Source organism: Acipenser ruthenus, chromosome 24, assembly GCF_902713425.1.
Source record: "Acipenser ruthenus chromosome 24, fAciRut3.2 maternal haplotype, whole genome shotgun sequence".
In the NCBI taxonomy this organism is placed as follows: Eukaryota; Metazoa; Chordata; class Actinopteri; order Acipenseriformes; family Acipenseridae; genus Acipenser; species Acipenser ruthenus.
In genome coordinates, this window is record NC_081212.1 from 22,191,408 (window position 1) to 22,219,173 (window position 27,766).

At 36.6% G+C, this 27,766-nt stretch overlaps 1 protein-coding gene across 5 annotated transcripts; it reads right to left on the minus strand.

Annotated features, from left to right (window-relative positions):
* Positions 1-711: 711 nt before the first annotated feature.
* Positions 712-27,582, minus strand: LOC117429043 (atos homolog protein A-like). Of its 5 annotated transcripts, none has more exons than XM_058998726.1 (13): positions 27,090-27,582; positions 26,636-26,777; positions 9,529-9,713; positions 8,892-9,094; positions 8,179-8,304; positions 6,387-7,974; positions 5,590-5,715; positions 4,907-4,995; positions 4,268-4,367; positions 3,594-3,752; positions 2,819-2,887; positions 2,335-2,534; positions 712-1,745 (listed from the first exon to the last, which is right to left on the minus strand). In XM_058998726.1, exons 2-13 carry the CDS (start codon positions 26,649-26,651, stop codon positions 1,592-1,594), a joined length of 3,015 nt encoding a protein of 1,004 aa, XP_058854709.1. In that variant the 5' UTR covers positions 26,652-26,777; positions 27,090-27,582; the 3' UTR covers positions 712-1,591. The 5 variants fall into 5 exon arrangements, with proteins under 5 accessions (XP_058854709.1, XP_058854708.1, XP_058854707.1 ...); XM_058998725.1 differs by having other exon boundaries at positions 26,980-27,582; XM_058998724.1 differs by having other exon boundaries at positions 26,636-27,582.
* Positions 27,583-27,766: the final 184 nt, after the last annotated feature.

Genomic DNA, 27,766 nt, shown 5'->3' on the forward strand with positions numbered 1-27,766 from the left:
CCACATGTAATTGTCCTATTATAGTTCCTTTTCTGGACTTAAAATACAATTGGAGTACTGGTTTGAACCACAACTAAAGTTTTTATCCGTGTGTGGTTCTTGTAAATGAAATGTTGCTTCTAAATTCACTTTCCTGATCTGTAGTGGAGTCATCTTTTGTTGAACAAAACATCATACTGAATCCAATTTTGCATGTTAGATGGCATTTAATATCCAAGAGTGTATTTTTTGTGTTAATGTAAATCTTCATCTTGACAGCAAGACATAAATCTTAAGTAATTCTAATAAATTGGTAGATCAGTTTTTGAACAATTACCTATACAGCAAGAATTTTAGTATAAGGCAATGTTTTTTGTTCAGTATTTCACAAACACTTACTTTAATTCACAGTAGAACAGAAATGTATTAAAAGGGGTTTCTTAGCTTCACAGCTTACATATTATACAAACTAAATATCCTTTTAAGTTTAATATGTCTTTTTTTATATCATTATGATTTAGCCTAGATATCTCAGACAATCAGGTGCCAGTACCATTGAAGTCTGTAAAGGGAAGAATGCATCAAATCGTGATCTGAGCATTATAACAGCACTTCAAGGCCACCATTCTTTGGTCTGTAATGTGCACAGAATAATTGCTTCTGTACATCATGTAGTCACAGCTTGGATTAAGAGGTGAGGAGTGTTAGGATGCATTTTTAAACAGCAGAGGATAAAAGTCTTTGTACCATCACTGAATATAATAAAAACACTTCAGAGTTCATGTTGCAACGTGTTTACCTGTTTAAGGTGGTATTTAGGTTTGCCAATGTCTTATATAGGCCTATATGACAAGTTACCACCTTAATTCAGTTGAAAAACACAATATGTGTGTATATGTCGGGTGTTCATGTGGGGGGAAAAAAAAAAAAAAAAAGATACAAAACGGAAACAAAGCTACTGATTGACTTGTTATTAAAAAAATATTCAGTTTTCAAATATGGTAAGTGATGTTTTTTGATAAATCTCTTAACCATACTGTATTGGGCATCAAAATGTTACCAGCATGCTTCGAAGAAAGGTGTTGGAGAAAGAAAAGCATAAACAGAACACAACATCCAGGTTTAAAGTTTGCTTTATATATATATATATATATATATATATATATATATATATATGTTTTAGATCTGAATATTAATGTCAAAAATACATACTATGGTTTTACATATATAGCTTTTACACTACATTACAATGCCTAACATGACAAACATCACATGTGCAGTAAATGAAACATTAACTTAAATATTAAATAACTGACAAATAAAATAGAAGATGTAAACACTAAAACTAGTTAAGGTATTTTCTATTGCAACACTTCTGATAAAGTGGTTCTGTAACAGTACAAAACAAAAGTTATTAGGATATTACTATTTTAATTTCCAGTCATCTTGGAAATACACAGTGCTCTTGTGATGTCACTTTTTTTCAAAACTGGTCCATGGTCTGATGGGAGCACTGCAGCTCTTACAGAACATCACCAAAGTATTTAAAAAGTGTCATGAATTAGTTTAACTAAACATATGCCTTAATACAAAAAGGTCTATTTTACAAAGATCAGCATCTCTGTGAAAAAGGAGGGTTTGCTGGAGCTTCTGTATACGATTTGAGCTCATATGCTGCACCACTATCAACTTCCATGGATTTGCGAGAAAACAGGAGCTTTATGTCTCTATGGAGGTAGATCTTTCCAGATTTGGAGCTCTGGAACCTAAAACAGATCAAACAAAAACTTGTTAGCAGATTTGCCCATGTAGGATAGAAATGCTTTACACTTGTATGTTTTATCTGTAACTAATCTTTTATCAAAGGTCTTGTCTATTTTCTTTATGCATCAGGGCGTGATTATCAGGAATTTTGGGCAAGGAAAATTAAGTGTAAAAAGTAGCAAGGATGTCAATATAAGGAAGAAAAAGAAATACGTTGGTGCAGTCATCCTTTTTTTGTGTTTATTATTTTAATGAATTCCTGTTGCAGAAGTTTTCCAGTGTTGTTTTTCCTCTACACACCTCAACAAACCTGTGAAGTAACAGCAGCTCCACTCTATTTTGAATGTTTCCAAGGAAATACTCTGCATGCAAAATTCAAATAAAGAAATGTTTTCGTTTCCCCGTCTACATCAAGTTATTCTGTTATTATGACTCAATTTCCTCCAGTAATTAACTATAATTACTTCAGTCATCCTCAGGCCCTTGTAAAGGAACATGGGAAAGATACATACAGTACACCACAGTATGTTAATCAAAAGACACTCAAATTTCTATACTTGGTAGACAAGGGTTCTGCTTTATATCCCTCACCTCAGATGGATGAGGTAGCGCAATATTCTTTCCTCGGTCTGCAGGAGGTTTTTTTTATTGACATTTCCATTCATGTCACGTTTCATGGGAATAGAATATGTCCTTTGTCGAAGGAATGTCTGGTGATTGGCTGGCATCTCTCTCAAGTCATAAATCACAACAAACATCTTCACCACAGTCTTGCTGGGATTGAATAAGGTCTAAAAAGCATAATGTAGCAGTGTGTTCATTTCAGAGCATAAAAAGTCATTCAAATTTAGGCTGGTTGTTTTACAATGATTAATGCAGTATTTATGAATAGATTCACTTTAGGATTAAGCCTTGCAATAATAAAACGGTTGTTTTAAAATTGTATCAATATAATAATAGCATTTCTAGGGACCGAAGTTGGATTTTTAGACTATTTCTCAATTTTTCTTACTTTTCCCTAATTACACTGCCCCACTCCCACTCTGGGACTGCAAATTTTCAAATCTGCACTTACCACTTGAATTGTTCCTGAAGGAGGTACTCGATAACCCCTTTTTCCTAGGGACTCCAAGTTAATTACACCCTAAAAACAAAGAGTTGAATATATGTATTCATTTCTGCACTAATTTTGCAAGGCACGAGAATTCGTGAAATGAATGGCCGCCAAAACAGTATTGTACTAATACTGTACTGCAATCCAATATGGAAAAATTGAAGTAATTTGATCCCCGATCACCTGATCGCCCGATTTTTCACCAGACATCAAATATTGCCTTGATAACTGACATTTATAGCTCACAGCATACTGTACTGTATTATAAAACTTGGACTGAGAGACTGCAGTTGTGTTAGTTATTGCATTTGTACTAGGTATTAAATACGGTACATTGTTATTGAAGTTGTACTAAGTATGAATTGGCTTTTATTTATTTATTTTCTGTACAACGCTTTGGGATGCTGATCATGAAAAGCGTTTTATAAAGTTGAATGTTGCTGAATAAACTGTCAATTCAACTGAGCTATGCCTGTGCACTCCGCAAATATAAAGGGCGCTAATGTCAACCACATTTTCTGGCTGTGAAAATAAGAGGTTTACAGTACCCCTTTGCTTGTGCCAGTGTCAGTTGCTAACAGTGTTTCTTTAAGCAATTTTACAATACATGTGGACAGATAATTAAAGATATGAGGACCAGTTCCTGAAATTCCAGCAATTTCCTACTTGTAATAATACATTTGACAGGAAATACCTCCAGATCTAATGTGTTTTTTGACACTGTAGTGGATCTTACCTTGTATGGAGAGGGCGCATTGTCATCTGAAACACTGTAGAACGACACTTCCACTGGGAGGGTCATATGACTGGGACAAAATGTTCCACTCGCTCCAACCTCTGTGGTGAAACCTTCAATGGTGCCTAGTGGCTCCAATCGGTGGTTCAAGACAGATTCCTGTAGACATGAAATATGGATTCTGTTCAACTTGGCTGATCCATTCATAGATTGCATTCAATTCTCCTCTCTTCTGGCTACACTTGTGTGTGTGTTTTGGATAACCGAGATGACAATTCTGAAGATCTATATACTGCATAAGGCAACATGATATCTGTATGGATTATCAGGTCTTGGAGAACAGTATATAAGGTTCATTAGTTAACAGGGGTTTACAGACCATTAAAAAATATATAATAATAATAAACTACTTCAAATACTTACAGCACTGATGAAATATTATTGTATAGCAATTATAAGGGAACTGAGCATCACCAGAGTTACTTTCCATCCATGTCATTGAGCCAGACAAAGGACATTCAATTCTACATGCAAACTGATTGGCCCAGCCCACTATGAAGTGCTGTTAACCTTAAGTAACCTACTGTAATTCACCACAGTGAATCATACCAAAATAGCAATGACACAGACATGTATTTTTAATTTGAGCTTATAAAACATGTATAAGTACATACCTCAAAATTTCCCAAAAGGCTGAGACTTGCTGGTGGAGCACTTGTACTTAAGAGTTGTTGGCCTTGTTCTTCTTCATCATCTTCTGTTTTCAAAGACACTCTGTTAAATACAAAACAATATGTTTAGCATTGAATTTTCTCTGGTTACCCATACAGGATGTACATTTCATTAAAACGTAATAATGCTGTTAATTGTATATTGATTTCATACTGAACTGTTTATAGAGCCAATCTGTCATTGGCTTGTAAACATAAAAGCTGACAGCAGGTGGCAGTGCTTCATGTAGCTTCCTTTTGTACCAAAGCCTGTGCAATGTAAAAACTGCCATCACAGATCAGAAAATGCTTATGGTAACTAAACATGATACTTATTAGTGCAGCAAGTTCCAAAAAGCAACAGGACGGGATTAGTTTGTGATTAGTTTACAGAAGAGCCTAGTACTGGTAAAATCTCAAAGACTTGAACGGCTTAACCCAACTTAAAACAAGAGCAAGCTTCCAGTTACTGTTTGAATCCAGTCAGAGCTGTATTTAAACGTTAAGCTAAACAGTTCAATTAATTAAATTAAATATTCTAGTATCAACCTTCTGCCCATGCATACCAAAACTGAAAAATATCAGTTAAAAGAAGAAAAATACCTTTTTGTGCTAGACCATGGCAGGCCTTTACAATGTGATAATGACGTAGCCAAATCAAAATATCCAGTTTGTGTTCTTCTTTGAGGAACCTACAAAAACAATGCTACGTTTAATGCATGTATCTGTGAAATTAAAGTATGCTTTTGGAAAACTCTTGGTTCACAAAAATCCATACAAAAAGACACTTTACGGACATATGACTAAGTACAATAATTTAAAAGGATCATATGCACTTAAAAACAAATATATTTAACAGTATATACAAGATGGTGAACAAGGTGGTACAATGTACCTTCAGAAAATACATATCAACTAAAATAGTAACCCACCCAGGTCCAGGTCTTCTAAAATTCCATAGACAAAATGCACCAGTCGACTAAAAAAAAAGTATTTACTTTACTTTACTGGCTAAACCAGTCCACGAAGCATATTGCATGTCAGCATCATGTTATTTAAATATATGAAACTGGTGGCAAGCAGACCACTAAAGGGCTGCAGGACATTAAAAGATAAAGACTCACAAGTTCAAGTATTTTTGGACTATAATAAACTATCTTGGCTTTCAGGAAGGCCCAGCTTTGATTTTCAAGTATTGAATTTATTTGAGAATTTTTAATGCAATAACGTTTCGCATGTGGTTTACAGAAATGCATCTCAGTTTAAACCATGAGATTAGAACTTACTGGACTTGAAAGCAGAGGCAGCCCGGTGCACGGGTGGAAGGCTTTTGCTGCAATCCCATCTAAAGAGCGACGGTTCTGCTTCTTCCAGACATTGCAAGGCTTCAGGGGAGACGGTGCATTAACGTTCTGTGTAAAACAGAATAAAAATGTTCATTAAAATGCATTCAAATTAGGCATTTCATGGTACAGAATAGGCTTATTTGTTTCTAAATAAATAGCAAACACTTAAGTTTGAAAGGTTCATGTTTTTTGGCATTTATTTTCTTACATGCAGAGTTTCTGAGCTGACTCTCCTGTATGAAACTTTCTTAGTCCACATGCAAATCTGATGCAGTATACATCTGAACGTGGATTGCATTGTGTCCAATAGCAGTTTCAAGCGATTGGCTGTGATTGATTAACAAGGCCTGTAAATAGGCCAAGTGGATCCCCATGGGCTGTGAAACCAGTCCTCCCCATTTCAGTCCCCTGCACCTCAATATGAACTACACTGCTCCACACTTGTGCAGAAAGCATTACGTCAAAATATCCTTAAGGGCTGATGTAATTATAAGAGTAGTACTACAAGCTTCACCCTACATGCAAACCCTTCGCCCCCCTATCTACAGTTATTTCACAAATAATTGCTTCTTAATGCTAATTTAAAGGTTGGTTTCACAGTCCTCATTTAGCACTCGTCTTGGACTACCTATTGTTATTTTGCTAAAATCGGGGTCTGTGAAACCAGCTGTTTGTTATACAAAAACTGTTTATTCAATGTGTAACATAATGTCCCATTGTGGATTTAAATGACTTACCAACACATTCAAGTCCTGTGCTCGTTCAGCCTTTCCTTTCAAGTCTTCATGAGAACCTCTCAGTATAGGGATGGTAAAGGTGCTGGGGTCTTTGTTTTCATCCTGCAAAGATGTGCATTTCTCTGCTTGATCCCGACCTTTCAAATTGTTGATCTCTTTATGTGAACGGGTTTCTGTAAGCTGAAACTTGTTTTGTTCATACACTTCTTTAGTTCTTTCAAAACAGTCTTTATACAGAACGTTATCTGGGCCCTTTTTGGCATTGTGTAATCTATCTGACGTTTGTAATTCAGATTTGGGTCTTGTGTCTTCAAGTTTTTTGCAGGCCTCATACTGCAGGTTTAAGGAACAGTCAGGTTTATTATTGTCAGGAACATTTGTTCTGCTACTTTTAATGTTTGTGCAAATGTGTACATCAGTGCTGTTTGTGTTAATTAAAAGTCGAGAGGTATCTTGGCATGGTACCAGGTCTTCCTTCTGACCCTTAGAACATACTCTATCTGTTTTATTTGGTTCTTTCACCATGCCTTCTTTGCAAATTTCATATGTGCTATTTAGCAGACCATTGCATTTGTTTTGGGACTGCTGAATTGTGTCTTGTACTAGTCTTGAAATATCCTGAACAGTTTTGGATATTCTAGAACCCTCACTTGAGTCTGGTAAAAGCAGCCTTCTCCGTGCCCCTGGCATGGTGGAAGACCTGAGCTCACTGTCAATTTTGGCTTTGCTACATAAACTCACAGGTGTGTCGGAGGAAGAGGACCTGCTCTTTCCTTCACAACTGTTTTCTGGGAAAGCACCATCTTGGGGGGTACAGTTGGTTGAGGAGGGATCTTTGCTGTTTTTAAATAGGCTGTCTTCTTCATGAGAACTCCAGAAGGAATTTGAGCCGAGCAAGTTTGGTTCACGGTTGCTGAATAGGCTTCCAGGGATATGCGGTGTAGTTGGATCACAATAATTCAGATGCTGGGCAATGCGTGCAATAACCTCTTGCCTCTCTTGAAGAAGGGACCCAATAAGGGGGTTGGTTTCTCTGGCAGATAGTCTAGTACACTGGCTCGCAGGTACATGTGAATCCGCCAACGACAATGACTTGAATGACTGGATTTGCGTCTCAGAGGGTTGCATCTTGGAACTTTCTCCACGGCTTGTTGAACTATAGTCCTGATTCTTAGGCTGCCTTGATCTTACATCAGAACCATTGTTTAATTTGGAATAATACCACCTTACAGCTTTGCCGGGGGAACTGGCCTCAGGTGGTGAACATTTTCTTGGGTTTACAACACTGTCTGGTAAAGGTGACCAGGTTGGTTTACTAAAAAGCTGTGGAGAGCCCTGCAGACTGCATTGGTTTACTTCTGTGATGTCACAATGCTTAGAATTTTCCTCCTGTTCCTGGATCTTCTTTCCATAGACAGTTAGGCTGGTGTGAATGCTACATTTTAAAACTGGGTAATTAGGCTGTCTAGGTAGGGACTGGACGCGCACTTTCAAGGCAACACTGTGAGAAACATTGGGAACTGGAAAGATGTGTTCGGTTGGGGGTTGGGTGAAATTCCAAATCAATTCTTCTTCCGCAGCACTTATCCTAAAAGAAAGGACAACAGATGTTGAATGTGCTTAAAAGGGGGTCTTTAAATGACGACAAGTACACTGACATTTTTTTTTTGTATCCACTAATTGGAGTCTACATCAAGAATGCAAAATAAACACAAAATTTACAGCAGAATATACAAAATGTTAACACATTACTTGCAACAAACAGCATGCTAGTATGTATTCCTTTTCTTACCTGTACAGAATATTTCGTGGAACAACTCCATGTGATGCACTTAACCATGCACTCAACTGTGAGAAGAACACATATGAGCGGACTGCCAACAGAAGGGTCTTTTCTTCAATAAACCGATCTCCACTTCTAAATGGTAAAAAAAGGACACAAAACATTGACGAGCATACTTTTTTTTCAGTATGATTTGCTGTATCCTCCTCCTTAGGACTTTAATTAAATTGACTATCTGAAGAAATTGAAAACCAATATATGTAAATCAACATGTTAGTTTCCTGTATACCTTCAACCAGGAAGATGCAAAATCCATATTTACCAAACAAACGGATCTAAGCACTCTTGAAAGCTTGTTGGTCCGTCTTTTTTATTTCTTAACCAATAGCACTTAATACAGAAATAGGTTTTTTCACACACAATCATGAATAACTTGTATATAGTACTGAGGTAGATATTATCCTTGATTATGTCGAATGACCTCGATATACATACCGCTTTGTGTTTTATTCAAAGTTGGTTCGTTTTTTTTTTTTGTTCTGTATATGCTTTGTAGACATTAATATGAAAACATACATCTTGAGGAAAAAGTGTCACGTGCTTTTGTTTTGGGATTCTGGGCATTGTTGTCATCAAGATACCAGTCTTGAGCTTTTTCCAAATGGTATGATTTGACAGATAAACTAAGAAACCACAATACCAAGGGTGTAACCAAGACTTACTGTCTGGGAACTGGCTGCAAGGTCCACCTTTCTAGCAACAAAGCATCCTGTTTGATGGCAGGATCATTTATGTCATTCCCTTCAGAAGTGGAACCTTCATCACTATAGCAACAGTCTGGAAGCAGCATCACTTCAACCATAATGGGAATATTATTCCGCCAGAGAAGCACCACTTCAGACCTTGTCCTTCTGGCTTGTCGGCACTGTCAATGCATTAGACATCACACATATTTACACAAAGTTAATAAGTAAATAACTTAAATAACTTTCACTATTTCAGCTGTTTGTTCTTTTATTAACTATGTGTAGGCCAGCACATTAAGTCGATTCGTTTTAGGGTCCCGGCAGCAGGCCTAATAGGGTTACAGTTTTTTTTTTTTTTTTTAAAACATGTACAACTACCCCAACAAGTACAAAAAGGGACACAGGGTAGTGTATATCACAGAAAAAAATACTGTCTCTAAAATTACAATGCACATGAAAAAGCATGAATATTATACTTAGTGGCAAACACTTGGTGATAAAAACAGCTTTGAGACTAAAACGTATTCTGCAAGTACAACTCTAAGCATTCCCATTCATTGCTTAAAAAGGTATTATCCAGCTTGATGCAGTTTGGTTTGCTTGTGTAATGTACCTGTGGTAATTTATCACTGCATTCATGCTTGGTGTTAACCGGCTGACCCGACTGTGCTGGAGGGCAGTGGAGTCCTTCTGTTCTACCCTTCACAGAGCATTCTGGCGTTCGGCCTTCAGTGATCAACAAGGTCAGGAAGACCAGCAAGTCTTCCGCATCATATTCAAAATATTCCTCAGAGGCATCTGCAAAAAACAAAACAACATCAGATTTAAAACGTACGCTTTGCTTTCAACAGAGCCTTTCCACTGTGGAAATGCCAAAAAGGTGACCACTCTGGAGTAGGGCTTATTAACATCGGTGTCAAGCCAGACACATTTTATTATCCAAAAATCATGGCAAAGGTAACTAAACTGATTCTGTACTAAAAAAATCAATGTTCTCTGCAAGCTTTATCAGAACAAAATGTTGCTGCAAATAGAAATTGCTTTGTTTTGGAGATACTATTGTCAGTTGCAATAGTGAACAAAACAGTGGCCATGCCAGCTCCAAGTTAATGATACAAAACTGGTATACAATCATAAAGAGAATTGCTATAGACTTCTAGCTGGAATCCATCCATTAAAAAGAGCTCAGACTTTATTTGTTATGAATAAAATCTCAGTGACCTACTCTGTATATCCCTATTGACTATACTGTAGCTTTAATATGGTCACTTGAGCTTTGACCTCACAAAACATTGCTGGATTACTGCTTTACACACCAAAAAAAAAAAAAAAAAACACACAGGCAAGAATAAAATGCTTGGCGATTTGACATGCATTCCAGCTTTAGTCAAACAGCCTTAGGCCTATGTTAATTCGTATGCTTTAAGAAATCTAAAAAAAAAGTGACAAAGAAACAATTAAACAAATATGTGCAAATAATTAATGAAAATACTTTAAAAAGAATCAAAACTTGCAGTGTGCTCTGGCTAACCTATTTTATTCACATTTACCTTATTGTACTGTGATGTACAGGGCGATAAAGTAAGTTTATCATATCACGTTGATGTGGTAAACTTACTTTCTAATCACCCTGTACATTGTGACAAATTGCTATTTTTGTAACAATACGAAAGGTAAACACTTCACGATCTACAGTTTGTGCATTAAAAAGGGAAGAGAATGCATAGGGAAATACAGTGGATCCTTTGTTAGTCCTGCTGTACAAGATTCAGGCAAAGCTAGCACAAAGAATTTAAATTCAGCAGTCCTCTGTGAATCAGGCTGCAGCTGCAGGCATTCTTTATAAACTAAACAAAGGTCTTGGATAGTCCGAAGCCAATTAAATGTTTCACTAATACCTACATTGGAAGGCCTTATTTGCCTATCACAGAATTAGACATGTATTCAGTGGGATATTTTTGGTACATTTCCACTACAAAAGACACAAATAATTCTCAAGTACTCGCTGTGGAAGGCCGATTTTCTTGATTCATGTCATTGCAAAACAATCAAAAGAGGTGAACAACGTAATTTTGGAATTCTATAGAAACACCTCTTGCACTTATATTAAAAACACATTCAATGCAAGTCTACATCTTCAGTAGTTGAGAGCTTTATTTCAATAGAAGTTCCAGCATGTAAAGATCTTATCACTTCGAATGACCTAACAGTAAAGAAAACAAAAAACAGACTGTACAAATTGCAGTCTTGTATAACTGTGTACAGTATTCACAGCACATACTTTTTTTATTGAGGCACACTTCCATGGAACACTGCACATACACAGCTGATGTTATTTAAAGATCTCCAGCCAGCTGGACTTGCTTTGGAGAAGTCAGCATAATCACAAAAGTCCAAAAGCTTTTTCTGTACTCTTAATAACAAAACAAAGTTTGCAAATGATTGAATACCTAGAATCATAAACTACAGGCTTAAACAAATTTACACAAGACAGGAAGAAGTCTATCTTAAAGCACTTGGCCCAAGGAGCTCCACCCATAAAGTACAGAAACCACAGGCTGACAAAATACAGCAGGCACAACAAAAATGTGTTATTTTCAGTGGTTACGCACCTTTGTCTATAATAGAAAACTACATCTGAGCAGTGGGAACAAGACACTATAAAGCAGATCCAGGGATGGATTCAGACAAGAGTGCTTAATTACACAACTTACTTCATTTCATGTATAGTGACATGAGATTAACTGGCTGTATTGGCTGTATAGAGTTGTAGGAAAGATGACTCCAGTCAAAACAACTGACCAGAAAACAAATTCTTTCTCTGCTCATATACCAGATATACTCCTCTCTCATTTATTTCTCAGTAAAAAGCACTTCAACACTTTTTTTTCCCTGTATAAATCACCATTTGGACCTCTTGGTAAAATACACATCAAATGTTACATGTGTAACAGTAAAGTACAATGTTGGAATTTTCCTGATTAAATGTTGTGGTACAATACTTCTGTTTAACACGTTCCTGTTCTACTTTTTAGAAGTGATAATTGTCTTACTATCAATGTAACAAGAGTCCCATTCCTTAGTTCATGCAGGTTTCCAGAAGCAAGTTCCGCTGTTGCAAATCCTTCGGTGTGAACTTAATGGCTAGCCAGTGAGCAATACAAAAAAAAAACAACGGACTTGAACATGGATCTGGTATATTTGTGTATGATTCATAGGGATATGCTTTGTAAATTCTGTGTGTATATAAATATACTTTGTGTTACGTGGAAATTGAATTAAAATGCAAAGATGACTTCCTTGGCAACAGAACAGTGTTTAAATGTATATAAATTATTAGACAGCACCAGCAAAACATGGTGTCATTTACATGGAGTCAGGCGTGTGTGTGCGTGTCATGTGAATGCATGCTGCTTGTTAATACCCAGTGAAACAGAAATCGATTTTTAATGTACGGTTTACTTGGCCAGTGTATGCGTGACTCAGAGAGTTAGCCAATTCCAGTCAAAAGGAGATTGATTTTAGACTTGTTTTTATTACACACAAAATGAGAAGCCACTGATGCAAACAGCCATAGTGACAGACTCTCCAGTTCCAAAAAGCCAAGGCTTACTAAAGTACATTAACTTATTATATGTAATTAAACACGGATATGTGTACAAACTCAATGCCGACACATCTATGAAAGACTATTTCCTGTATCCAGCGTCTGTACTAATTACAAGCCATCTGAAAACACCATTTCGTTATTTAAAAGAAAACAAAACAAAAAAGATTTCGTTATTTATGTTCTTTCTGTACAGCATTATATACAAGTGAACCTGCAAAGTTTTAAAAACAGTGTTGAAACATTACCTCTTTTCCATATAAAGCTGAAAACTTTCTCTCACTGTCAAAAAAACAAGACACCTTCTTCCCTGCTGCCTGCTGGTCTCTTCCGAAGGAATGTACACAAACCAGCCAGCTGATGCAAGCTGATGTAACCAAGATCTGGGGCAGCTGGGAACGGTTAGTGAGAGGCACAACACATCCTGCGTTTGTCAGCTGAGTAGCACTGAGGCTTTCAGATGAAGTTTTCCCCCCTCTTCCCTTTAGCACGTGATGAAACCTCAGTCTTCCACTGGACAATGGGGGGACTCGAGGATACTGGCTCTACAGTGAACAGTGGTGATCACACACTGCCTTGGCTGGATTCTGTCAGGGCATTATACTCCCATCCAATGTTCTTTGTGATTTTTGTGCATTGAGTGAACTGGGTTAAAGGTAAAGCTTTCTAAGCAGGAAAGACTAATTAAGGGCCTTGGGGGGGGGGGGTATGTAAACAGTTTTTCTCTTTTTACTTCAGTCTACCAGGGAGAACAGGCCCTAGTAATGCGAGAAAAACTAAACCAGGGGAGTTAGTGCAGGAAAAGTGTGAGACATTTACACCTGTTTTAAAGGCTCAATAGCATGTGTACACAGCAGGATATTGTTTATTTTAGTGTGCTTGAGATGTATTTCCCTTCTTCAGTTATTTACCTAATTAAATGTCATTTTGAGAAGTGTTTAATGTTATTCTGAGGGATGTCCCTCTTAGATGCTGAAGAAATTGCTAAAGATGAACAGTTTGGCTGTGAAAATAAAATCTGAATTTGGTCCCACCTCCTTTCCCATGAACGCTTTACTTAAAGGGGACTACACCATAGCATTTCTGTACCGGTTCATTCCCTACAGTATTTTCATTGGTACTCATCATGGCATATGTCACCCACTGGTCTCCTCTTTAGTCACTTTGTAGCCCCCTGAACTCTAAACAGCTAAAAATGTCATCTGTACAGCAATATATTTAATGACATAGTAGGAGTCTCACCAGTAGTGGACTACTCAGAATCAGAAATTAAAATGGTCAACGGTAACTAGAGAATAAATCAACTGCTGGTACATGAGCAGGCCTTAGAAGCAACCACAGGTAAAAATACTATACAAGCTACTACTACAAGGAAAAAAAAAAGCCTTGGGTTGATTAACTTCTGAGTATTCAATCATGCCATAACAACATTCTTCCGTCTCCCATCGTAAATTCTATATATGACAAAATCATATATGATTATACAAAAGGCAGACAATTATCTTTGGTACTTTTTTCTTAAGTATACAGGCACTGTTAGAGTAAAATAGCTATTTGGAACTAAACCTTAAGCCCAGCATACATGAGGGCAGACAAAATATTTCCTTGTGTGTGCTGGATGTTTCCGTGTTTCTAGAAACACGGAAACATGTTTCCAGAAGCAGACCAGGGTTCTATTTTGAGAAACATCTTCAAAAAACATTTAGCCTTTAGCCAATCAGGAGACACACTGTGAGCATGAGTCATCGGTCATCGGAATTGACCTCTACAAAAGATGACATGGTTTGGAATCCTGCTACAATTAATCGTTTTATTGATATGTACACTGATGCACAGCAGTGTCATTTCGGGATATTCGTAGTCCTATAAGCCTCAGCAGCTCCTCTGAAGTGTCTGGATCCATACGAACCAAATTGTGATAACTTAAGCATAGCTCATTTAAAACATTAGGGTACGCTCCTCTCTCCTCACAATTTCGGATCCATTCCCTTGTCCAAACGACTCTGTTCCTGTGCTTTCCCATTCTTTTACAAAGCTTTAGCGCAATTATAAGTGCCGCACCACTCAGTGCAATAAGGCTTTCCTACACTTCTGAAGCGTGCTGCAGGAATTCTCGTGTGTTGCTTGAAAAAGGGCTTTAGGAAAAATTAAGACATATTCAATGTTTTTGTTTTTTCTGAAAGCAGAATATGGAATAGTATTTGCCATCTTTACTCAAAGTACGTATATTACTGATTGTTGTCATGGCAGTTACTGCGTTTGCCAAGATATCCTTTCATTTCAAGTGCCGTTACAGAGAATTTGCATTAGCTAAAGTAATGAGGGCCTTGCCAACAACATCTCTGTGATTACGAGTTACACAATACACACATGCTCAATACAGCTGTCCCTTTCCAGCAACATATTTCTGAAGGCAGGGGTTGTGGGGGGAGGGGGAGGGGGGGGACGACTCCCCAACAGGTGTCATGTGTTCATTGAAGAACAGCTCTCATTAATAGATAATACTGTTCTCGAGACACACAGTGCCCAAATAAGATCACTACAGAATTCGTTCTTGCTGTAGAAACTAGAAAATACTGATCTGATTTTTCTTTTCATACATTCAGTGTGCGTGCTTGAGGGCGTTTACTAGAGAGTTTTTAATGTCAAGAAGACAAAACAGTTACAAGCACAGCAATTCAGCTTTTGAAATGCAAGGGTGCATGACATTATCAGGGTTAAAAATAGTTATTTTGAAAACAGTTTTCCTTGTGCATTTGTTAAACTGGACTGAAGCATAGAGTGGCAAATGTATACTTGATAAGAGAACAAAGAATCATGACTGTTTTACCACTGCTCATTTGCCTGCCTTTGCATGTTTTAAAAGACACACAGACACTATAGATACTAGTGTTAGTGTGTTTGCTGCAGTACACCAAAGGGCAATCCATTGTGCTGTAGGTAAGAGAGATACGTGAACAACAAGCTTTTATACACAACAGTAGGCTGAAGGCTGCAGAAACTGGTTAAAAAAGGTCAAACAAAAGGGCTTGACATAAGGGATTGATTGACACCCTTTTCAATATCCCTAAATTAAGGTTTATCCTTCCTGAATTATTATTTTTACTTTACCGTCCATATTTGTATTAAACTTTATTTAAAATAGGAGGTTTCATTGAGATTAAAAAGGCAGACCTGGTCAAGAAAAATACCTTGAAGCAGAAAATCAAGCCAGATGGAAAAGTTTAAAATGATATGCAGTCAAGCAGCTTCTCTGTTATGCTGTAGGTATACACTGTGCTGGTTCTAGGCGTGTGTTATTGTCATCCCCTTTGGTAACTCGGATGAACTATTTTTTTATCAGTTGTCCTTAACCCTGATAAAATGTTTTTATCTCCAGAGCACAGACAGCTGACTCACCCGATTGGGCTCCAAGAAGGGTTAGTTGCATCACTGTTTTTAAGCTGCATGCGAATAATGATGAAAAACGAGTTCTGTTTTTGTAAATTATGATTTATTATGACTGTTCATTCGGCCATCGAAGACACGTAGGTCCTACTTATCAAAGCTGTTTCCTCCAGGGAGAGATCTGCCTTATTTATGTGAACGAAATTCAAAATCCAGTAAAATGTTACATGACTGAACTGGTGCAAACTTTTTTTTGGTTCTTAGAGGCCATTTACTCTGGAATAAATTGTGCTCCTGGTTAACTGTAAAAAAATTACTATATATTCATTATCTAATCGATTATCAGATTTTATAAACATTTTGATGGCCAAAACATCCCTTTCCAAAAGAGCTTCAAAGCAGAAATGGCGTAATACATTAAAAAGCTTTCTTATTTGACAGGTAAAGATAAATGCATTGCATTTGTTTTATAATACAGCTTTATGATTATGCAAGCTTATTCAAACAGGCAAACCATTTAGAAATGGCAAGATAATCCAAGAAACCCAAAAGTGTGACCAACAAAATGAATGGACAATGCATTAAATCTTCAGTCCACTGATTTACTACTATAAAAACTGTGTGCTGCAGGCATCTGCAATGTATTACTGAAAGAATGAGCAAATCTTTTGAGATTTCCATATGCCAATTGTGAAAATATTGCACTATTCTTTAGATTGCAAATTTAAAAACACAAAACTACTAAGTTGCACTAAGTGTTACACATACAATAATGAAATGTGTACATTTCAGTGGTATAAGAATGTTCTTTTTATTAACAAAATACAAAAAAGTACCGGACTGGAATACCAATTAAAATAAACCCACACAATAACAGTGCTTTGTATACTTTTGTACATGTCTTGTCCTAGTGACCCATAAGCAGAACTCAATTTCTTTTTTTACAGTTCGTACTGATTGGCTGTGCAGTAATGGCTTTCAAAAGTGGGCCACAAAGCAATGCTGGCAGGATGTCAAAGATCTGCTTTATTAGGTGCAATCCAGACTGTGTGCCTTGCCTAGCGGATGGAGAAAGTTATCCAAAGGCCTGTTCCTGTTTTTGCTTCTATCTTTAGCAAACATCACTTCTCAGTGGCTCTGCTTTTCACAACTGGAAGAAGGTTCCTAAAAACATTCATATTGAATACCCTGAACTTGCATACACATTATATAATAAACAGGAGTCTTTGTGAATGCACAGACGGGAAAATAATAATAATAATAAAATGGTCTAATGCACCGTTTTTCAGACCTGTAGTTAAAATTGATCCCTTCCAAACCAGTTTTGTGCAAATTTGTTTGCAGGAACTGGCTATTGAGAACCTAAGAAAGAAAGTTAAATGTATTGACTACTCTACATATTGTGTTTATGTAAAGTCCATTTATTAGTAACTTTTCCAAGTCAGATTTAAAAGAAAAAAAGGCAAGTTTTGAACACTATACAACAAGTAAACATATGGAATTCTTTGATGTAACCACCCTAAGCTACATGTATTCTACCAACTTATTCTTCACAATATTCTTAATGAATTGATGCTTGACCTTTAGTGAACAACTTGGAGTGTCTTCAATAAGCAAGGGCAAATGCCCAATTTAGGCAAATCAATGTGTTGACTAATTTGAATTAGGCAAATTGTTTTTAGGCAAATTGTCACGCATTTGTGGTTAATTCTACTGTACACAGAATATATGAACACATTAAATAAAATGTCTACCACTTGAAACGATCTTCACCTCAACATTGTTACAGTGTAGTAATGTTGCTATCAACTTTTTAACCTTCTAATAAGGCCAAGGGGGTGTGGACTAATTAAAAAACAATGTGTGTTTGAGTCTGACCTTGCAGATAGAAAACGGCTGACATGAGGCCTTCATAGTTCAAACATGTGCTGAAAAGAGGGTCACAGTTCAGGGTCCTTTGGGCTCTGTGAATAGAAACTTCTGTAAAACATCTGAGCCCCACTTTTGAAGCACGAGACAAATACCCCTGGAACAGAGAGCAGACCACAGGACACTGCTTACTCAATCCCTGGATCCAAGTATATTGTGAAGTAGTGAAGGACTTGACATGAACATCTCAAGTTACCTACTGCTTAGCTAAAGCCGATGTATACTCTCAAGCTCTGCACGCCAAAAATAACCCCACTCTTCTATTTAAAGCCACAAAGGTATGGCATTTTATATCATTCCTGGTTCAACAGTGTTTTGAGTTTAAACCTTAGAACGTTCTACAGCTATTGCCAAAAGTAATGTGGACAACAGATACAAATAAGCAAGTGTACTAGGTTTGTGATGCAACCCTAATCACAGAATTCTATTAGTTTGCATTATAAAAAGAATAAATAAACACAGAAGCAGTATTATTACACTACTCAGTTGAATATAATTATTTTCACTGTAAATAATCTTTGTTCAGAATTAACAATGGATACCAATTCATATGATTTATGTTATATGCAACTACTAAAAGTCTGTTAAGGTTGCTTGTACAACAGATGAATTAGATTAGATATACAACTGAAATGCGTGAATGCTGTAGGTACGTTTTTCAGGTATGTTACTAAGGATATATACCAAAGCTTGTCAGAGACTGAGGTCAAGCATTTAATAAATAACCAATATATTGCAGCACAAATATATTGCAGACCTAAGTCTGGTTATTGCAAAGATAACTACGAATTCAGTGTTACTATTTTTCTCATCTTTAAAAGCTTTGTTTATTTCAACACAGATGTGCTGGTTCAGCCTTATTTTAAATAATTGTAAATCTAGTGAGAACATTATTTAGTGATGCTTTTAATAGAGTAGTGCATTTAGAAGGTTTAGCACCCATTTATAAGCATAAAACACAAACAAATATATTTTCATTTTACAATCAAGGTTCTGAAAATAGACTGTAAGCTATTGTATTGGGTACTGGTAAAATATATATATATAAAATACATTAACATTCCATCTTGAATTGCATTACAATGTGCTTGTACTTCATAAGGTCTGAGACAGATTTCTGCTGCAGTGACATAACTACTGTTGGCTTTAATCTCTGCATTAACTAATTTGCCAGATAAAGAATGAAAGTCACTTTTGTAAGGCCAGTACTGTACCTACAGGCAAAACAATTCTATAAAATGCTGTAAACAAACACATCTGAAGTCATCAGTTGTAACAGAAACCACATAAATCTAAAATTGCCTTGAAAGATCTCTTTAGCAGGGGTCTACTGGTTCAATGTCATTTGCATACAATAAGCTGTTTCTGCCCTGCAGCAGTCAAATAATGACACAGTATTATTAAAGCAGAGGACATTTGTTACTGAGACAAAGTACACTCCTCAACTTAATGTCAAAGGAAACATGACCTACATAATAGAAACAAGACACAAAGGAATAGCACAAGCCTGCTTCTGCCTTGTGCGTTAGAAACAGAGAAGATTAATTGGCACCAAATCTACTGGATTTCTGCACATTAACAATCAGATGTCAGACAAATGGAAAAAACTACACAGATTTTGATAAATAATTTACCATAAGAGAGTTATGGGATATTATGGGGGATGAAACATTATCTTAGCACTACTACAACTATTAACCAACAATAACAGTAGTAATACTATTACCAGGGCAGCAGTGTGGAGTAGTGGTTAGGGCTCTGGACTTGTGACCGGAGGGTTGTGGGTTCAATCCCAGGTGGGGGACACTGCTGCTGTACCCTTGAGCAAGGTACTTTACCTAGATTGCTCCAGTAAAAACCCAACTGTATAAATGGGTAATTGTATGTTAAAAAAAAAAAAAAATTTAATTGTATGTAAAAATAACGTGATATCTTGTCTGCTAAGAAATAAATAATACTACAACTGCTACTACTACTACTAATAATAATAACAAACTATATACAATGCTTTTATGTATGATTCACTTCATGTGAGGACTCCATTAAAGCTAGTTGTCCTTATAAATGTATGGCCTTCACTCAATTATTCCATGGTCACTAGAATATAAATACACTTTATCACCTGAGGTGCATGAATGATACTGGCACAGACCAGTACATTCATAATCACTGCTTCTGAAAAACAAATAGCCTGGCTGGCTTTGTACAAGTGCTGGGGAGAAAGGAGTATCGGGAACAAAGAGATGGCAAGGGAAATGGTTGAACAGGCACAGGAAAATGTAGTAGTCAATTCAAGGAATGAGGGGTTATTTTCAAATTTCAGATCCTATTGACCGATTATGAATGCACCGCATTTCGCTGCATTTACTCTGGTGTGACAGTAAGCAATTAACATTGTGAGCTACATAAAATCCTTTAATAACATGACACAGTCTGGCTCCTTTGTGAATCTGAAACAAAATACAAATGTAACCCCTAATGTAAAAAATGACAATGCAACAATAAGAGCTCACTGTTACATCCATGTTTTAAAAAAAAAAAATGCTAAAACAGCTATGAACATCCCACTCATGAGAAGTAAGATTGCCAAAAACAAACACAACTGCACAGATGGTTACATACTAAAATGACAATTGAAACTGAAAATGTATTCTAAAAGAATGCTGATTTTAGCCATCAATGGGTTAAATGAAAAAGGGATAGAGAATGTGCTGTATTATCATGTCATCTATTTTCTTTGTTCATAAACAATAAAAAGGATAGCAAATCATACATTTACATCATCTAAGAAACACGGCACCCAGTACACACCTTCTCTGTGCAGCCTTTTGTTTTCATTGTAGACCATACTGGACCCCTTGTGTAAAGGAAGTTGCCTCCTGGCTACAACTAGGCTACACTGCATGGATCTGAGGGCTCCAGCTGTCTGCAGTAGTCTGTTCTGGCTGCATGTTCCTTTACTGCTATTGCTCTGAAAGGCACACAAGTCTTTTTTTTTTTTTTACAAAAGGAGGCAGATTCAGAACACACATAGCAACAGATCTCGAATCCCAATTGGCTGGGAGGCGGGTTTATACTCCTTCACCACTTGTCAAACGACACTACTGTTTCCTGTCTGTTTGGCAGCTGTAAATGTGTTCTTTCTTCTGCTTTACTGAATTCAGCTGAATATCGAGAATGAAAGTGCACAGCAAAACACAGGGCCGGAGCTGTGTGTGCTTATGAGCCACATTAACGGTTGTGCATTAGAAACTCATGACAATAAAGATAGGTTAGGCTTCTGAACTTATCAGTCTAATAATTAACTGAGCAACTTTCGGTAAAAATAAATAAATAAATAAAGCCTGCGAAAAGCAAATACCTCAAATTGATTTGCTTTCAAATGAACCAGAGAATTGAAATGTACCTTTTGCTAACTTACATTATCCCACCCTATTTCAACACAGTGGCATGTGTTACTGTATGTATATCTGTATCAGGAGATAGGCCTATACCAATATGTTCATTAAATACATTGTTTGAGACGGTGTTCACATGTTTTTGAAATACAAAGTCATGTTTATAACAGGAAACTTTTGACCCTACTGTAACTGCATGCTGTACATTTACATTTTCAGTAGGAAAAATGTCAACTTTAAAAACATAAAAGGCTATATTTACTAAGCTTTTGCTCCAGTTCAAGTTTGGCTATTGAGTTGATTAAGTTTGGGAAACTTAATCAACTCAATAGCCAAACTTCCATTAAGAAACACAAAAAAAAAATGAGTAAAGCTGGCTCTATCTACTTTGAAGTAGCATACTTTTTTTAGCCAAAATTAAATAAAAGCAACAGACTGCTTCCTTCCCTTTTTATCTGTAACCACAAGATTGAAACATCCTTTTAAAACATTTATTGATCTGTGACTCTCTTTAAAACCAATAGAAACAACATTAAACAGTCTCTTATACTAAAGGAACAACAATTAGAAAGGCTGACATTTCTCAAAGACATTTCGGACTGCAGGTCACAAACAGAACAATCCCAAAGTCTACAGCTATGGCCAAAGGTTTTGCATCGCCTAGAATTTTAGGATTGAGACAAATTAAATGTTAGTTATTCGTTAAATATATGAAAATCTACAAAGTGGTATGTAATTCAATATGTCAACGTAACATTTTTCAGCAGGTTTCATTTGACTTTAGGAAGCCCAATTCATTACTTCTATAGGGTGATGCAAACCTTTTGGCCATAGCTGTAAATTCTGGCACACTCTTGGACCATATCCACAGATTAGTTACTGAAAATCATCGAGTGCTTCAGTTAAAAGCCAGGCTCATTCCAACAGCAACTTTGGGTTTGGCTAGGTCTCTTCACGGATGTGCGATTGCTCCAGAAGAATTCAACATGAAAAACCTGGGTCTGTCTGTCGCATTATTTTACTTATGTATATAGAATTAAAATCTTTCCTTTCCTTTTTTTTTTACCAAAAAAAAAAAAAAAAAAAATAGGCAACAGTACAAAAAAGGAGGATTTTATAAATAAAGACTAAAGCTAATTTAGATACAGTTGGTACCACTACTTGAGGCAACTTCAGTGCTTCCTTGTTAGATTGCCAGCAGCTGGGGGGGGGGGGGGGCTCTTACTCTTGTGTCATAACATAACAAAGCCATACATGTACACTGTTCATCTCACATGCCTACATTTTTCTTTTGAGATCTTCAAGCTCCAATTACACACACACAATGTCCTTAAAAACACAGGAAATTAGACCTTCCATTGTTGGACCACAGACCATATTAACAAGTTAAAAACATAAAGCATACAGTACAGTGAATAACATTAGATAAAACTGTTTATCAAGAACATATTAATACAATACTGATCTATAAGAAGCCATGTACTGTATTACCTTCCCTTTAATAAAACAAAAAACTGTCATGGGCTTATTTTGTCAAATGAACATAGAGTATCCTTTATTTTCCGGGTAACATATTCAAATATGTTCCAATAGACTTGTTTGCATTGAGGCTTAAAATATGTGAGGCACAAATGATCTCCAGACAGAGGTAAAAAAGAATTTCACCAAATGTAGCTTGTACTAAAGAAAATAAGAGACCTGCCTTTCCCATATGCTGCAAATCTAAAGTGCTTAGGTAATTCTTGGCAAATTTCTCCTAGTCATATGTATCTGCAATACAACAAAGATTTCGACGTACAAGAATTTAACACTCTTACATACCACCGTATCAGAGTGATGCATGGTACTGCCCATGAGATGAAGATCTTCTATAATGCACAAATTGACTACAGCTTTACTTTAATCAGCCATTTCATTTGGGGATCAAGGAGGTTGCAGTGCATGTCTGGCAAACACAGTGAAGCTGTTATTTAATCTAAAAAGTGCCACAGAAACAGTCCTCCGGCCAAGGGCCAGGCAGTGAAATGCAGTGAAATGCAGTGAAACGCTTCAGCAGGATCATTTCATTCATTAATCAATCAATTTCTTGGGGGCTGTTTCTTTTTTCAATCAGAAATTACTGAATGCAATGAGTTTAGCGTTATTTTGACATACGACACTTCATTTGTTATTACTAATTCTAACAAACCTAATGTAAATAAAGTGTTTTAACTCAGTTTAAAAGCTATAAATGTCTAAACATCTATTTTGAGATAAGTGCTCATATGTTTTTAGCAGAAGGTTTGATTACTTTAGGCTGTATCTGAAATAAAGTATTGTATGTCTACCATTTTTTAATACCATTTTTTAATTTCTAAGAAGAAACCGCTGAAGAAACAAAAATAGTTTCTGATACCAAGAGACCACAGCACATCGTGGCATCATGCTTTAGGAAACATTCTGGTTTAATTCTTATGAATTCGTAAAGTACTACAAATACTGCATTGCGATAAATGAGTCAACAGCATTAGACTTTATACCAGCATCTACAGGTTACCTGCTATACAGGTATGTCATGATCTGATCCTGTACAGGGTGGTGCATGTAATCGTAAGCGTTGATGAAGCTTAACTGACATCACTGTAAGCAAACGCTGCTATAAAAAGGGTGATGCTTTAAATGCTATACTAATGTTTAGTTTTTAAAAGCCTGCTGACCTATCTGATCCTTGGGTGTTTGGATCTATTTGCTATAAAGGAGATGTAATTATGTCTAACAGATACCTTCAGCTTATGAATATTTTACAGAAATCCAAGTATCTTATCTCATTTTAACTAGTCCTGACGGTGAACTAAATTAGTGTGTTCCATGAATAGCAGTATAAAATACATTTTAAAATGGCACAAACAAACATGTGCTTTTACAAAATAGGCCTGATGTATATTTTTGGGGAACACATACAGTACACAGCTTATACAGTGTCATTAAACGTATGAAGAGCAACTCTGAACTTACAGTACAGAAGATGGCCACAAACTGGGAATGAGCTGGGTATGAATCCTAGATTAGTCACTGACTGGTGAGGCACAGCAATATGGGACAAGTCATGTTAGATACAACCCACATCCACCCCAGATGTTAAAATGATCAGCACCCCTCTGGCAACAGAGTGATTTCATCTAAAGTTTTTTTTGTGCACAATTCACAAAAAAAAAAAAAACAGTTTGTTTATTGGAACTACTTTATCGGAACTAAGGCCCAGCCACACTTACTCGAAACTCACTCTGTTTCTTCCCTCTGACACATCCAGTTTCCCCTTGAAGAGGAAGTGATTTCATAATAAATCCTGAAGGAAGTCAAATGTCTTGTTTTCAACTGATAATGCTCAGTGTTCATCTCAATATTTTTTACTTCATTAGTAATTGATAGGTACCCCTATAACTACATTGTTCACTATACAGTCTACACATGTCAGCTGCAGTAAAAAACGATGGGGTCGTATTTCGGCTTGGGGTCCCAACATATGCAAAATATAGTCTCATCCTAAAAATGTGCAGACAAAATAACATCAAATACAGTGGCTGCTGTACTACTGTAAATACCACTGCCTTATAAACAAAAAAATTGGAAAAGCTCTGGTCTGTGGTTTATATTTAAGGAACATGGAGTCCCAAACAGAAATAGTGCAAAGTGTTTTTTGACCTGTGAACTATTCCAGGTTATATAAGGTAATTATGGGGCTGGTTTTAACCCAGAGGTTTACATTTACATGGAGAAAATCAGTTACTGTCTGTATCAGCAATGAATTTCTACCAATCCCTTTGTGTAAACAAAAACCCTACCCTGGCCCTTTATTCATTGTATAGCAAAAAATCTGAAGAATTATTACCAAAAATACCATAGCCAACTGTAGACTACTGTTAGATATCATAAATATTTGTACATGCTTGCCACTGATCTAGTGTGGGTCAAAGTTTTAACCAGCATCTATTTTGAGCCATGTCTGAATAAGGGATAACTGTATTAGCCTACATTTCAAGCTCTCAAGTCAAAATACTTTTATTTATAATTTCAAGAGACAGAAAAACTCACAACCATGGACACAGATATGACCCACTACATGATAACATATTATAAAATGCAATGCAGTTCGCTGGCAATAGGCTTAAAAAGCTTATGAAAATGTAGGTTCAACTGGAAACTGGAACTAACACAAAGCTTCCCCAAGGGCTTAATGTAATGGGAATGACCTCTCGGTTTGTTTGTAAACATGAAGTAAAATGGACCTGTGAAAAAGAGTATGGTCTGTATAAATGACATGGCTAGAGGTCTTTAAACAATGTTGCAGTGAAAAGGTTCTTTACTGGACAATGGCTGCAATGGAGCATAAAAGTGAAGGCTGTTTACCAAATGTGAAGATAAATTAGACACACATTCTACTAAAACAAACAATTTTATAATGCATACCTAGTATCTAAGTTTTTTTTAACTAATACAGAACAGATACTACAGTACAACAAAGGAATGCACCGATTGTGCAATAGTTTTCTTCAACATTCTAATGTTTAAGGCTCACAGCAGAATGCAATTTATCAGATGATCTTGGGCCTGGTTCGATAAAAAAACATATGCCTGAAATTTGGAGCAAGCAATGCTGTTGCACCCAAGGGAACCCATACTGATAATGCTACAGATCTTAGGAACTGTCCACATAGACTTGAGACAGTTGTGATGGCAAAAGAAAGAACTGTGAACAGTTGGTAACAGCTTTAAACTAGTGTGTTTGTTTTGTTTTGTTTTTTTTAACACCTAGAAATAGTATGTACTGTAGTATCATCCCTTTTGGAAACTGTTAGTTATTTAAAAATAAATAAATAAATAAATAAATAAATAAATAAATAAATAAAAATAAGGTACTGCAATAGCCTGCATCTAAACATTCCAACCATGGCAGTTGAAATGGTCTAGTAAACCTGACAAAGAATACGTTAATAAACCAACACATCTACTTTAGCTTTTCAACCACCGTTTGTCTTCGAATGTGCACAAATCAAATATTGACCAAACCCCAAATACAATAAATAAGTACATCAAATAAAAAGCCATTGTTTTATCTCGGGTGCATTTCATTGTGAGCCCTTTTAAATATTTGTGGAAGTTATCGATTACACGTGTATATGTGTTCTGTATTCTGATTGTAACTTAACTATTACGGATGATGCATTGAAACAAAGACGTTGTTGTTTACATACATTCAGCTGCGGTTACACAGCTGCCAGAGCACTTTTTTTTCACTCGTCAATTCCTTTGAGTAACTCAGGGAAGAGCTTGAGACACGTCTCAGCGACAACCTGTGAAAAACAGCGGTGACACCAAACGAGGTCAATCTTAAAATAGAAAGAAAGTGTTCGTCCATTTACCTCGATCAGGCTTCATGTTTGTTCCTCGGTGGATTGCCCTCCAAATCTCACGAAAGCGGCTGTGTCTCTTCTTTAAACTGTGGACTTCTTGTCTTTGGTGGTGTTTTTTTTTTTTTTGGTGGGTCTTATTGTCCTACACAACCTGAATCGCAGAAAAACAAACTATTTCGATATAATCGACTACTTCTCTTCAAAACAAACACGTATGCCTTTGTTGTTGCTAACCAAACATATCCATTACCAGATAATATCCCTTTCAGTAATTTGCTAACCATGAGATTACTTTCGTCAAAACATTAAAAAAAAAAAAAGTTTGCTCACAAAACAATTGTTTTGCAGTTTACCTTTTCCTTTACTATATTGTCTAGCCTGCCATCTACTTCAGTCCCCGCCAACCAGCCCTTATTTCTGTACAGGTATGCGCTTCTCTTCCGAACTAAAGCAAACCACTCACGCTACACAACACGAATCCCTGTGTATCGAGAAGAAAGCAATGTTCAGCTGGTGAAAACATGCCTCCTTCTTCCTCTTCTTCGTCGCCTTGATGGTATATCATCTCTCCCCTGCTCTCATATTTAGTTATCTTAACCTACAGTTAATCATCAAGTCTCAGTTTGCTGCAGACACAAACGACCTCAGGTGTTTCGAACTAAGCTCGGTAGCTGTGGGCAAGCCTTTAAAATAAGAAGTCATTTAGTTGAAGCTGTACTCCTACAAAAATAGCTGATATAAATAACACTCTCTGGTCTCTCCTCCCCTGCTCTCACTACAGTAAATATATCTGTGGGTCTGCCTCTGCGGGCTCCAGCTGCTCTATCGCTTGTCAAAACAGATCAAGGCAGACCGCTGAAGTCACGTGTCCCAACAACAGCTTGCCTCAATCGTCACTTCCCTAACTCAGCCCTCGGATGAACCTGTTACCATGGAAACCGCTTTTTTTCGTCACTGCTCAGGTAAGACCGTCGTCAGTAATTTCTGGCCACGTGCTTTAACATATAGGCTTTTTAATAGAAGACGCATAATAATTGAGCGAAACTTGAGAAGATGTAAATATAGAAATACCGTATTGTACAAATTACCCTTCCTGGTGATAAAGTTATTGGGCTATTCATGGACCTACTAATAAATAAG

Bases quoted from the DNA above. Each gene is read 5' to 3' on its own strand.
- LOC117429043 (XM_034902409.2), bottom strand. From the start codon at position 20,743: ATGCAGTGTAGCCTAGTTGTAGCCAGGAGGCAACTTCCTTTACACAAG. The intron at 9,714-20,649 runs GTGTGTACTGGG...TGTTTTTTGCAG, and splicing joins CAAAAGGCTGCACAGAGAAG to ATGCCTCTGAGGAATATTTT. The intron at 7,975-8,178 runs GTAAGAAAAGGA...CCTTTCTTTTAG, and splicing joins CCACGAAATATTCTGTACAG to GATAAGTGCTGCGGAAGAAG.